The 10,578-nt window shown below is 38.7% G+C and overlaps 4 protein-coding genes across 6 annotated transcripts in view; 3 read left to right on the top strand and 1 right to left on the bottom strand.

Annotated features, from left to right (window-relative positions):
- The window catches only part of LOC111430700 (DUF21 domain-containing protein At5g52790), a 5,251-nt gene extending 5,023 nt beyond the window's left edge, over positions 1–228 (top strand). Inside the window, exon 13 of the mRNA XM_023067068.1 lies at positions 82–228. Within this exon, the coding sequence (XP_022922836.1) occupies positions 82–129 (48 nt within the window). The 3' untranslated portion in view covers positions 130–228. The remainder of the gene's footprint in view (positions 1–81) is intronic.
- A 569-nt stretch (positions 229–797) lies between these two features.
- LOC111430680 (protein REVEILLE 6-like) lies at positions 798–3,614 on the top strand. Of its 2 annotated transcripts, XM_023067028.1 has the most exons (8): positions 806–1,042; positions 1,432–1,489; positions 1,835–1,958; positions 2,046–2,186; positions 2,369–2,473; positions 2,689–2,798; positions 3,011–3,070; positions 3,304–3,614. In XM_023067028.1, exons 1-8 carry the CDS (start codon positions 903–905, stop codon positions 3,346–3,348), a joined length of 783 nt encoding a protein of 260 aa, XP_022922796.1. In that variant the 5' UTR covers positions 806–902; the 3' UTR covers positions 3,349–3,614. The 2 variants fall into 2 exon arrangements, with proteins under 2 accessions (XP_022922797.1, XP_022922796.1); XM_023067029.1 differs by lacking the exon at positions 2,046–2,186 and having other exon boundaries at positions 798–1,042.
- A 40-nt stretch (positions 3,615–3,654) lies between these two features.
- Positions 3,655–6,442, bottom strand: LOC111430679 (heat shock protein 83). Its single transcript, XM_023067027.1, has 4 exons — positions 6,189–6,442; positions 5,911–6,052; positions 5,520–5,800; positions 3,655–5,378 (listed from the first exon to the last, which is right to left on the bottom strand). Exons 1-4 carry the CDS (start codon positions 6,324–6,326, stop codon positions 3,825–3,827), a joined length of 2,115 nt encoding a protein of 704 aa, XP_022922795.1. The 5' UTR covers positions 6,327–6,442; the 3' UTR covers positions 3,655–3,824.
- Positions 6,443–6,942: 500 nt separating this feature from the next.
- Positions 6,943–10,578, top strand: part of LOC111430883 (glutaminyl-peptide cyclotransferase-like) — a 5,746-nt gene continuing 2,110 nt past the window's right edge. For both annotated transcript variants that reach the window (XM_023067356.1, XM_023067357.1), the window contains exons 1-7: positions 6,943–7,445; positions 7,904–7,960; positions 8,455–8,490; positions 8,858–8,922; positions 9,360–9,423; positions 10,027–10,144; positions 10,379–10,476. In XM_023067356.1, the coding sequence (XP_022923124.1) occupies positions 7,173–7,445; positions 7,904–7,960; positions 8,455–8,490; positions 8,858–8,922; positions 9,360–9,423; positions 10,027–10,144; positions 10,379–10,476 (711 nt within the window). In that variant the 5' untranslated portion in view covers positions 6,943–7,172. The remainder of the gene's footprint in view (positions 7,446–7,903; positions 7,961–8,454; positions 8,491–8,857; positions 8,923–9,359; positions 9,424–10,026; positions 10,145–10,378; positions 10,477–10,578) is intronic.

A 10,578-nucleotide genomic window follows, 5' to 3' on the forward strand; every position in this document is an offset into this window, starting at 1 on the left:
TTTTTTTTTTTTTTTTTTTTCCTTCTCTATTTCCATTGAGCTTCGTGTATTTTAATCTTCGAATTTATATTTTATTTATAGGTTTCAAGGAAATCGTACGAGAAGCTGAAGCAAGCAGATGGATCATAGAGCGCAGTTTTTATTTTATTTTTGTTGATATCAAATAGTCTCGTGAAGCTACTTGTTACTTAAAGGGTTTAATTAGATGAGGATGCGGGCAAGAAGCATGTGGCCTCAATTCAGAAAATAATCATTATATAATAGTAATAATAATATATAGTCTTTAGAACAAGTTAATGTTATTTGAATTCTAGTCTTTGTAATTAATAAATATTATAAATAAAATAAGTAATAAAAATTAGGATTAAATTGACATTTAAAAACAACATTTTCAACTTGAAGTTTGGAAATTCGGCCAACATTTATTACAATATATAAATTCAATTTATGGAAAAGAAAATCTCAACTGGATAAGAAACTGACCCAATGTCGGATCAGTGGTACAGATTCGAGTTGCGTGGGTCCCAATAAAAATATCTTCCACTGGAATGTATTAAAACCCACTTTTTAAAGCCACCGACACGTGTCTACCGGTTTATAAGGGCACTATGTTTTACTCCTTTTTCCGCTCCCCATGTAACGGTTTCCCTTCTTTCCCTCCAATGTCCCAGCCGCGACCTTCTTCCTACCCCGCCCTGATTCCCGCCAATTAACCCGAAAAAAAAACACGTGGCAGCTTCCAGTAACTCGATTACACTATGCCAATCCTACGCCCGGCGCATTGGATAATTTTTAAGTATCTGCACGGAAATATCAATGGCGCTGGCGACAGCAAACTGCCATTTCTCGAACCTCGTGCTCGGGCCGAGCACGGCTGTTGATTCCGAATTAGATCCGTTCAAATGGCGTTACCGTTCGACACTGCTGCTACGTCGTTGCGAGATGACCTATTGAAAAGAGCTCGGAAACCTTACACCATCACCAAGTGCAGAGAGAGCTGGACTGAGCCTGAGCACGATAAGTTCCTCGAAGCTATTCAACTGTATATTCTTCTCTCTCCGATATATTTTCGAGCTTCTTTGTTCTTCTTCATCCTCCTGTTTTTCTCTTTTTTGTTGTGGATATTTTTCTAATTTGATTTAAATTTTTGCCCGTCTTGATAAGATTTCATATCTCTGTGCGGTTGTATGCTCGTATCCGGCATCGTCTTTGATTTGTGGTTTCTGAATTGACGAGTGGAGGCCGCGCGATTTGTTTTCGGAGTGATTTTGGAGTATTTGACTGTTTGTTTTGTTTTCTTTCATCAGGAGAGGAATTCTGGTCTGTTTTTTGATTATTTGGAAGAAATGTCCGGAAGCATTTGAATTGTTGCTTTTGTGTTTGTTTCCGATCTAATCGTTCGTGTATCTTCTCTTTGATTGTATGCTTCAGATTTGATCGTGACTGGAAGAAGATTGAGGCCTTTGTAGGGTCGAAGACCGTCATTCAGGTAATGAACACACTCGTCTTACGTCCCATTTTTATCCTACGAATCTAATGAACAAATCTGGAATGTTTTCGTTCTTTTCTCGTTAGTTATCGAGAAATAACGATGTTATTCGTCTTTCTGGAATTTTTGTTCTTCAATAGCGTTTTTAAGATTATAGATAAGTTCTGGAAATTGGCACTTTGTTACATAATTTAGAGTACAGAGTAATGCAAAATATACGAAAATTTAAAGATTATGAAGTAAATATAATATCCTGTTATGTTTGGTCAAAACAAATCATGCTCGAATTCTTCAAGCTTTGGCTCTTCTATTATAAGTAGTAAAGATGATGATGATTCTTATCAGATACGAAGTCACGCTCAGAAGTACTTCCTGAAGGTTGAGAAGAGTGGGACAGGCGAACACCTACCTCCTCCACGACCAAAGAGGAAAGCTGCTCGTCCATATCCTCAAAAGACTTCAACAAATGGTCAGTACAAGTTCAATTTGTAGATTGTCTTTTGACAGCATAATTTTGCCAACGCTTTCTCGTAATGCCAACCCATTGTGGTCTCAGCTCTTGCGCTAGTGTCAGGGCCATTTCAATCTTCTTCTCTTCAACCGAATTATATTATAAAGCCAGATTCCTCTTCTGCTCCTGCGAGTTTCATGGCGGATAACTCTACCCAGATGGTTAATTTCTCTCAAAGTGCAAGAGGTTAGAGTTGTGAAATCACAAACAAGAGTCTGAATCTGAAAATGATCTTGTTATCTTTATCTTTTTCTTGGAATAGAAAGGGGTTGGAAATTTAATTACTTGATAACTCACGAACTTTTTTTCATTTTGTTTTGGATGCTTTGATTTCATCTAGCTGTTTCCTTTCTCTTTCGTGTCTGCAGGGCAAGTTATAGAAAACAATTGTTGCAGTAGCACAGACCGCACTACAAGAGCACGCTTTCCAACTAAATCAAGCGTCGAGGAACATAACAAGCTTCAGTTGAGAGGTGAAAACTTTGATAGTTACGTTATTTCAATAATTTCTCCAGCCTGGGTAGTACATTAGGTTACTGTAGTCCATACGGCATTTACAAATTTCAGTTCCTTCACCTAATGATTTAGACTCAGAGAAAATTGTCCTGAAGAATGCTTCTTTGTTTTTCCATTACATCATATTACCGTGACCGTTGTTGATGCATTTTAAATCTTCAATTCAATGCAGTACTGCCAGATTTTGGTCAAGTCTACAACTTCATTGGCAGCGTGTTCGACCCAAAAGCCTCGGATCATTTGCAGAAGTTAAAACAGATGGACCAAATAGACGTCGAAACTGTATGTTCTTCGTTCCCACTTCATTGCCTTGCATCCCACTACATGACTGCGTAGCTTTACTTCCATCCAAAATTTAGGCCAACCAGCCAGTTCACTTGGTCCCGCATTTAACTTCAAAGATTATATCCTTTAAACATAATATAAATCATATCATATCATATGCTTGAAACAACTTATGTAGTATATATCTGATACTCTTATTCCCTCTCCAGGTGATGTTGCTCATGAGAAACCTGGCCATTAATCTCACCGGCCCCGACTTTGAGGACCATGTGAGTATCTATCTAGATCTCTGTCTTCACTAACGAATTTCTGCTTTTGCACACAGTTTCTGAGGCAAAACAATTGTTAACCATATTTCCATTGTGCTTCCGCACATCATTTAGGATCCTTCCATTTAACTCCAACCCTTAACATCGAAGCTGGAAGTTTTTCTTTCTCGGAAAGAGATACTTCCCTCTGTTATTGATTACTTTCGTTTTGATTACATGATACCACCTTGCAGAAAAAGGTACTCTCGTCATATGATGCCTTCATGGAACATGGTTAGTAACAAGAACAAAGCTGGAGACCTCAACCGTTGGAGATAGCAACGGCAGCTACTACTTCACCGAACTGTACCTAATTGAGCCTTCCTTAATGCTACTGAACTAGATAACTAGTATTGTATTGCTGTTGTATATTCGCTCACTGTCGCTTCTTAGAGCAAGAGGGAAGAACGTTCCTGTAGTCCCCGTTCCGAGTATGTACACAGTGCGAGGTTGCTTCTGTATCTTATAGCTTTCACGTAAAGTATGGATATTTGTTTCCTAGAAATAATTCATTAGGGCACAGAGAAGATAAATGCGGAAGAGAAGAAAAGAAGTATCTGTTCATATATTGAATACAACAGAGAAAATAGAAAAGAAGAGGAACCAAAACCGACATTGACGCTGATCAATGACTCAACACACAAAACACATTCACAGACATCTCAATATCGACACGGTGACGGCTAAAGAAACTTGAAGCTGATAATAAGAAGGCTTAGTCGACCTCCTCCATTTTGCTCTCTTCAGCACCATCTTCCTCCAAAGCAGGCATGTCCGCATCATCTCCTCCTTCATTTTCCTCCTCATCGATGCTAAGACCAAGTTTCAACATTCTGTGGATTCTCGCAGCAAATGTATTCGGATCATCAAGGCTGAAACCAGAAGTCAATAGAGCAGTTTCGAAGAGGAGCATGACCAAATCCTTGACGGATTTGTCGTTTTTGTCCGCCTCGGCTCTTTTCCTTAGCTCCTCCATGATTCCATTATCTGGGTTGATCTCCATTGTCTTCTTGCTTGACATGTAAGCACCCATGCTGTTGTCCCTGAGAGCTTGAGCCTTCATGATTCTCTCCATGTTTGCCGTCCAGCCGTATTCGCCGGTGACCAAGCAGCAAGGAGAGTCCACTATCCTGTCGGAGACAACGACCTTCTCAACTTTGTCACCAAGGATGTCCTTAATAGTCTTGCAAAGGTTCTCAAATGACTTCTTTTTCTCCTCCTTCTTCTTCTTCTCTTCCTCTGTTTCATCATCAAGTTTAAGTCCTTCCTTGGTGGCAGACACTAGCTTCTTGCCATCGTACTCTTTCAGTTGCCCAACGGCATACTCATCAATGGCGTCGACCATGAAAAGCACCTCGTAGCCTTTCTTCTTCAGGCGTTCCAAGAAGGGGGAATTCTCCACTGCCTTTTTACTCTCACCGGTGATGTAGTAGATGTCCTTCTGACCCTCCTTCATCCTGGTGACGTAATCCTTCAGGCTCGTCATTTCATCTCCACTTTTGGTGGAGTAGAATCGCAGCAAATCAGCCAATTTGGCTCTGTTTTGGCTGTCTTCGTGGATACCCAACTTCAAGTTCTTAGAAAAGGCCTCATAGAACTTGTTATAGTCCTCTTTGTTCTCCGCGATTTCATTGAACATTTCAATGCACTTCTTCACCAAATTCTTCCTTATCACCTTCAGAATCTTGTTCTGCTGCAACATCTCACGTGAGATATTGAGCGGCAGATCGTCGGAATCAACCACTCCTTTGATGAATCCAAGGTACTCGGGGATCAGCTCCTCACAGTTGTCCATGATGAACACCCTTCTTACATAGAGCTTTATGTTGTTCAGTTTTTTACGGCTGTCGAAGAGATCAAACGGAGCCCTCTTCGGGACAAAGAGGATTGCTTTGAACTCGAGCTGTCCTTCCACGGAGAAATGTTTCACTGCAAGGTGTTCCTCCCAGTCGTTTGTCAAGCTCTTGTAGAATGATGCATACTCATCTTTGGTGATCTCTTCAGGCTTGCGCAGCCAGATGGGTTTCTGCTTGTTGATGAGTTGCCATTCGTGAGAAACCTCTTTGATCTTCTTCTTCTTTGACTTGGTCTCCTTCTCCTCGTCCACCTCTTCGACGTCTCCTTCTTCTTCCTTCTTAGGTTCGTCCTCCTCATCGTCGCTGATCTCCTTCTCAGTAGTCTTCTCGGTCCACAGATAGATGGGATAGCTGATGAACTCAGAGTGCTTCTTCACGAGGTCCTTGATCCTTCTCTCTTCCAAATACTCCAACTGAACAATTATACATCCAATTAGTACCGCATTCGATAAAATTTGTACATTTCCATTTCATCTACGAAATTCAGTATTCCCAATATTCCAATTTCTTATCCTAAGAACAGACCGTTATATGAACTGCGTTGATTTCATTACCTGATCCTCCTTGAGGAAGAGTGTGATCTTGGTACCCCTTCCGAGTTGCTCTCCACTGACGTCCCTTGTGACAGTGAAGGAACCACCGGCCTGCGATTCCCATACGTATTGCTCGTCGTCATTGTGCTTTGTGGTCACAATCACCTTCTCGGCCACAAGGTAAGCCGAATAGAACCCTACACCGAATTGACCGATCATGCTGACATCGGCGCCGGCCTGCAATGCCTCCATGAATTCTTTGGTCCCCGACCTTGCGATGGTTCCCAAGTTATTCACCAGATCTGCATTCAAGAAACAATATCAGAAATTAAATCCAACATCCCATGTCGCAACGGCATTCTGGCGAACAGACTCTAACAGAAATGAAGAAATATTTCGACCCTTCTCTCACCTGCTTTAGTCATTCCGACTCCACTATCAATGACGGAGAGAGTTTTGTTGTCCTTGTCCGGAACAATTCTGATGAAAAGCTCTGGTTGAGCGTCAAGTTTGCTCTTATCAGTCAAACTCTCATATCGAATCTTGTCCAACGCCTAAAGATGATCAAAACCAAACAATTAAGCATTCGAAGATTCAGAAACAAAACAATCCACTGAAATCTCGACGACGCTTGACATTCAATGGAAACAAGATACAAGAACAGAGAAGGAAGTAAAAAAAGAAACTCACGTCAGAGGAGTTGCTGATAAGCTCTCGAAGGAAAATCTCCTTGTTGCTGTAGAAAGTATTGATAATCAAACTGAGAAGCTGGTTAATCTCGGCCTGGAAGGCGAAGGTCTCAGCATCAGCCATCTGCACGTCCGCCATTGAACACACACAAACTCGCGAATGAAGAAAAACTCAAAGCAGATGAAAAAGAACTTGCAAGAGAGCGAAGAGATTGAAGATGATATTCACAGGTATTAACTGTAACTCAGAATTGCTTTCCAGACGTAGAGGATGAATGTATTTATAGTGGAATAAGAATAGCGCAGAGTCTCGATCCTTCTACATTTCTCGCGAGCTTATATTAATCATATTTGGCGGTCGATGTCGAAACGGCGTCGTACAGCCTGTTGCCGATCGGTTTCTCTTGGACGTTTGGGCCGCGAACCGCGAGATCGAGAACGTTCTTCAGTTGTGGGTCTCTGGAATGTTCGTGATTGTCATGTATTGCTGGTGAAGAATTCGCGCGCATACAACAAAACTTATTTTGCCATTAAATAATTTTTTAATCAATTTCCTATATTTTTAAGAAATCTTAAATTTAGTTTCTGTTACTGATTTATTATTTATCAAAAAAACACTTTAAATTATGCGCAAGTCTTTTTAATATAAATTGTAAAAATGTATTTTTAAAATAAAGTAGGGGTGAACAAAAATATATTATAAAGTTAAAATAATATTATTAAAAAAATTAAAAATTTATATGGTTTTTAGTTCATTTTTGTTGACTTTTTTTTTTTCCTTTTTTTTGCTTGAACTTTTCATATCTGGAGTTGAATCAAAGGTTGGAGACGAATCTGCAATGGAGAATCCGAAGTCCACCAGATTCAGCTCCAAACAGAGCGTTACTTGTTTTGCCTCACAATCTCCATGCTCTACCTAATCCCTGCCAAACCCATTGGATTCTTTCTTTGTCTTCTTTGCTATCAATGAACAATTTGCCATCTAATGGCGGCCGGATCCTTGAAGAGGAGGCAGTCTAAGCGATCGAACTCCAAGCCCCCTGCAGCCATGGCTTCTCGACCTTCTCATCAACGTTTCCTTACCCCTAGAAATACTGCACTGCTAGTTTCGAGTTCTCTGGTTTTCTTTGTTGTTCTGGTCTTCGGCATTTCTTTTAATGTATTGCGAAGATCGGCCAAATATGAAGTTCAATCGCCAATGATTTACTCTATTGAGGTGGTCAACGAATTTCCTCACGATCCTAGAGCCTTCACTCAGGTATCCCAATTTCGGAGCCATTTAAAATTTGTGTATGTTTTACACAGAAGTCTGAATTTCAAGCTTTTGTGTACGACGATTAAGTTAAGGTGTCAAGATATTGGCTCTGGAGAACTGTTCTTTGAAGCTAGGATCATTATACTCTGGTTGAACTTTGTTGAAATTCACTAGTACTGTTTATTGCCACAGACATAGGCACACACTGATATAGATGCATAGAGACAAGGTCCGAAGTCTGTAGTTCTCCGTCTAAGCATTTTTCTTCACATCAAGAATTGATTTATTCACCTATTCCAAATGATGTATCGTCATTGTGATCTTATCTGCTTTTAGTTGACTATTCGATATGAATTATAGTAGGAAAGTGGATTTGGAATATTGGGTCATCGGATGAGTATCGCACGTTGTTTTCTGTTGGAATGTATTTATTTTGACAAATCTGTCTCGTGCTTCCCCAGGGACTGGTTTATGCAGACAATGACACCCTATTTGAGTCCACTGGCCTTTATGGAGAGGTGAATTTGCATTTCACAAGTCAAATTCATCAGTTTGTTGTTTCCTGTACTCTGAAATCCGCATAGTTTTATCTGATCATTTCTTCGTAGTTGTGGAGAGAAATTTCTGATCATCATATCCTTATTCCGTAGCGATACCTCTAATTGTCATAATTTCTGATCATCATAGCCTTGTGCCCTTGCATCTTCTCTTTCACCTTATTTCAATGACACACTAAATAAGATTCGGATTAGAATTTTAGGGCGGATTTGCAAATTTCAGTATGCAATTCCTCTCATCCATCATTCGTTTCTTAGCTAAATTTGTAACAGCTATTAACGAACAACTAAGTGTAAGCCGAATGTGTGTTTACAATCGAGAAATTGTTACATTTTTAGCTACCGGAATAATTAAAAAAATTTTGTTATCTAGTAACTTGGTGAATATTAAATTACTATGGTTTTGTTATCCTTAGATCTTATTCTTGTGACTTTTATCTTGACTTTTGTTGCAGTCATCAGTTCGAAAAGTAGCTCTCTCTACTGGGAAGGTAACTTTTTTTCTTTTTCAGATTTCTCACATGCAATAAAATAAAGTGTTGTTTTTTTATCATGACTTTTTTTACCTTCATTTTCTTTTATCACGTTACATATCAATGAAAATTTGAAAATATTCGGCCGATGTTTTTGAGTTTTGATGTTGAAAGAGAGCTCCTTTGAGGAATTTTTGAAGTGCACGATTTTTCGAACCTTTTACCCTTTTTTCCCTCCACACACCCTCTCACAATTTTTATTGCATTTTCCTTATCATGTTGCCTTTTCAATGGATGGCTAAATGAACTGTTTGAGGGAAACACATTTCAGCATTGCATTCCATTTTCTTGTTAGTTTTATTTATGTACTTATTTTCCTGTACAGGCTGAGGCTCTTCACAAGATGGATGACTCTCAGTTTGGGGAAGGATTAACACTTTTTGGGGAGAGGTTTGTGATGGTTTAGATATTAATTGCATTGATTTTGTTGCTGATTCGGATATTGAGATAACGGTCGTTCTTTCCAATAAGTTACCATTTGGAAATTTCTGTTGAAGGAAGCATGACAAATTTCCCGTTTATGATATTAACCATTAAAGTATGAAATCAACTATTCACTTCTTTCAAGCAATTGTAATGAAGCCAATTATGAATCCTTTGTACTATAATACTAGGAATCTATTCTGGTGTTTTGTCTGCTCATGAAACTCAGTTATTTTAAATTAATTTTGTACATTTGGATGCAGTCTGAAATTTATTCCCATCCTCGAAATCTAATCTGTTCTTACTTCACCGTGTCATATGTACCTCGATTCATTGTAACCGTTATAAATATATTCAAGGAATCTTCATATTGCTAATTTAGCAATTTCTATATTCTTTTGTAGGCTGTTTCAAGTAACTTGGTTGAAGAAAACTGGTTTCATATATGACCGAGATAATTTAAGAAAAGTTTGTGCTTCATCTTTAATACCTTTTCTTGAGATTACACCTTTTCTTCTCATGTTAAAGTTAGAGCAAATGAGGTTCATGGACCCTTTATTCTTTGACGTTTAAACAGAGAGGTGCCCTATATTCTAACGTCGACTATGTTAAATGAGTTGATATTTCAGTAATGAAAATTTGGGGTTTGAAATTAAACAATAAGATGTAAAGATGTAATCGCCCAAACTCACCGCAGCAGATATTATCCCCTTTTGGCTTTTCCTTCCGAGTTTTCCCTCAAGGTTTTAAAACGTGTCTGTTAGGGAGAGGTTTCCACACTCTTATAAAGAATGCTTTGTTCTCCTCTCCAACCAACGTGGGATCTCACAATCTACTTCCCATGGAGACCCAGCATCCTCGCTGGCACGCTGTCCAGTCTCTGGTTCTGATATATTTGTAATAGCTTCAAGCCCACCACTAGCAGATATTGTCTTCTTTGGGCTTCCCCACAAGGTTTTAAAATGTGTCTCTTAGGAAAAGGTTTCCACATCCTTATAAAGAATACTTCATTCCCCTCTCCAATCGTGGGATCTCACAAAAGATATAATGTTGTGTTTATCCTCTATGCAGGTTAAGGAATTCACTCATCAAATGAGTGATGGTTGGGGATTGGCAACAGATGGAAAGGTTTTGTTTGGAAGTGATGGGACATCAACTTTATACCAAATTGAACCAGAGACATTTACAGGTTACTCTTCTATGTAACAACTAGCGTTTGTTCTAAACTAAATTCCATGACTCTAAAAGTTTGTGTTTTCTGTTCTCCACTATAAGGATCTTTAAGCATTCCTGCCTCTCTTTCTTAATGTAATTCTCATCTCATGAATATTGCTTACTGAAGCAACGAATATTCTCATAAGTTTTAGTTTAGCAAAAAATTGTCTCGTTAATATTCATATGGCCATTTTCCCAATTAATGCAGTTACTAATAAATGGGTTGTGAGATATCAAGGAGATGAGGTGCATAACCTCAATGAGCTGGAATTTGTCAATGGAGAAATCTGGGCAAATGTTTGGATGGTATATTCTCCAAGATATTTATTCCTTTTAGAGATTTTTTTTTTTTTTTTTTTTTTTTTTTTTTTTTTTTTTTTTTTTTTTTTTTTTTTTTTTTTTTTTTTT

The sequence above is a fragment of the Cucurbita moschata genome, unplaced genomic scaffold (genome assembly GCF_002738365.1).
Source record: "Cucurbita moschata cultivar Rifu unplaced genomic scaffold, Cmos_1.0 Cmo_Scf00034, whole genome shotgun sequence".
Lineage (NCBI taxonomy): Eukaryota > Viridiplantae > Streptophyta > Magnoliopsida > Cucurbitales > Cucurbitaceae > Cucurbita > Cucurbita moschata.

Coding starts and splice junctions, on each gene's coding strand:
- LOC111430679 (XM_023067027.1), bottom strand. CDS start 6,326: ATGGCGGACGTGCAGATGGCTGATGCTGAGACCTTCGCCTTCCAGGCC. Junction 6,053..6,188: donor TTATCAGCAACTCCTCTGAC/GTGAGTTTCTTT, acceptor GATCATCTTTAG/GCGTTGGACAAGATTCGATA. Junction 5,801..5,910: donor AGTCGGAATGACTAAAGCAG/GTGAGAGAAGGG, acceptor TCTTGAATGCAG/ATCTGGTGAATAACTTGGGA.
- LOC111430680 (XM_023067028.1), top strand. CDS start 903: ATGGCGTTACCGTTCGACACTGCTGCTACGTCGTTGCGAGATGACCTA. Junction 1,490..1,834: donor GGTCGAAGACCGTCATTCAG/GTAATGAACACA, acceptor GATTCTTATCAG/ATACGAAGTCACGCTCAGAA. Junction 2,187..2,368: donor TTTCTCTCAAAGTGCAAGAG/GTTAGAGTTGTG, acceptor TCGTGTCTGCAG/GGCAAGTTATAGAAAACAAT.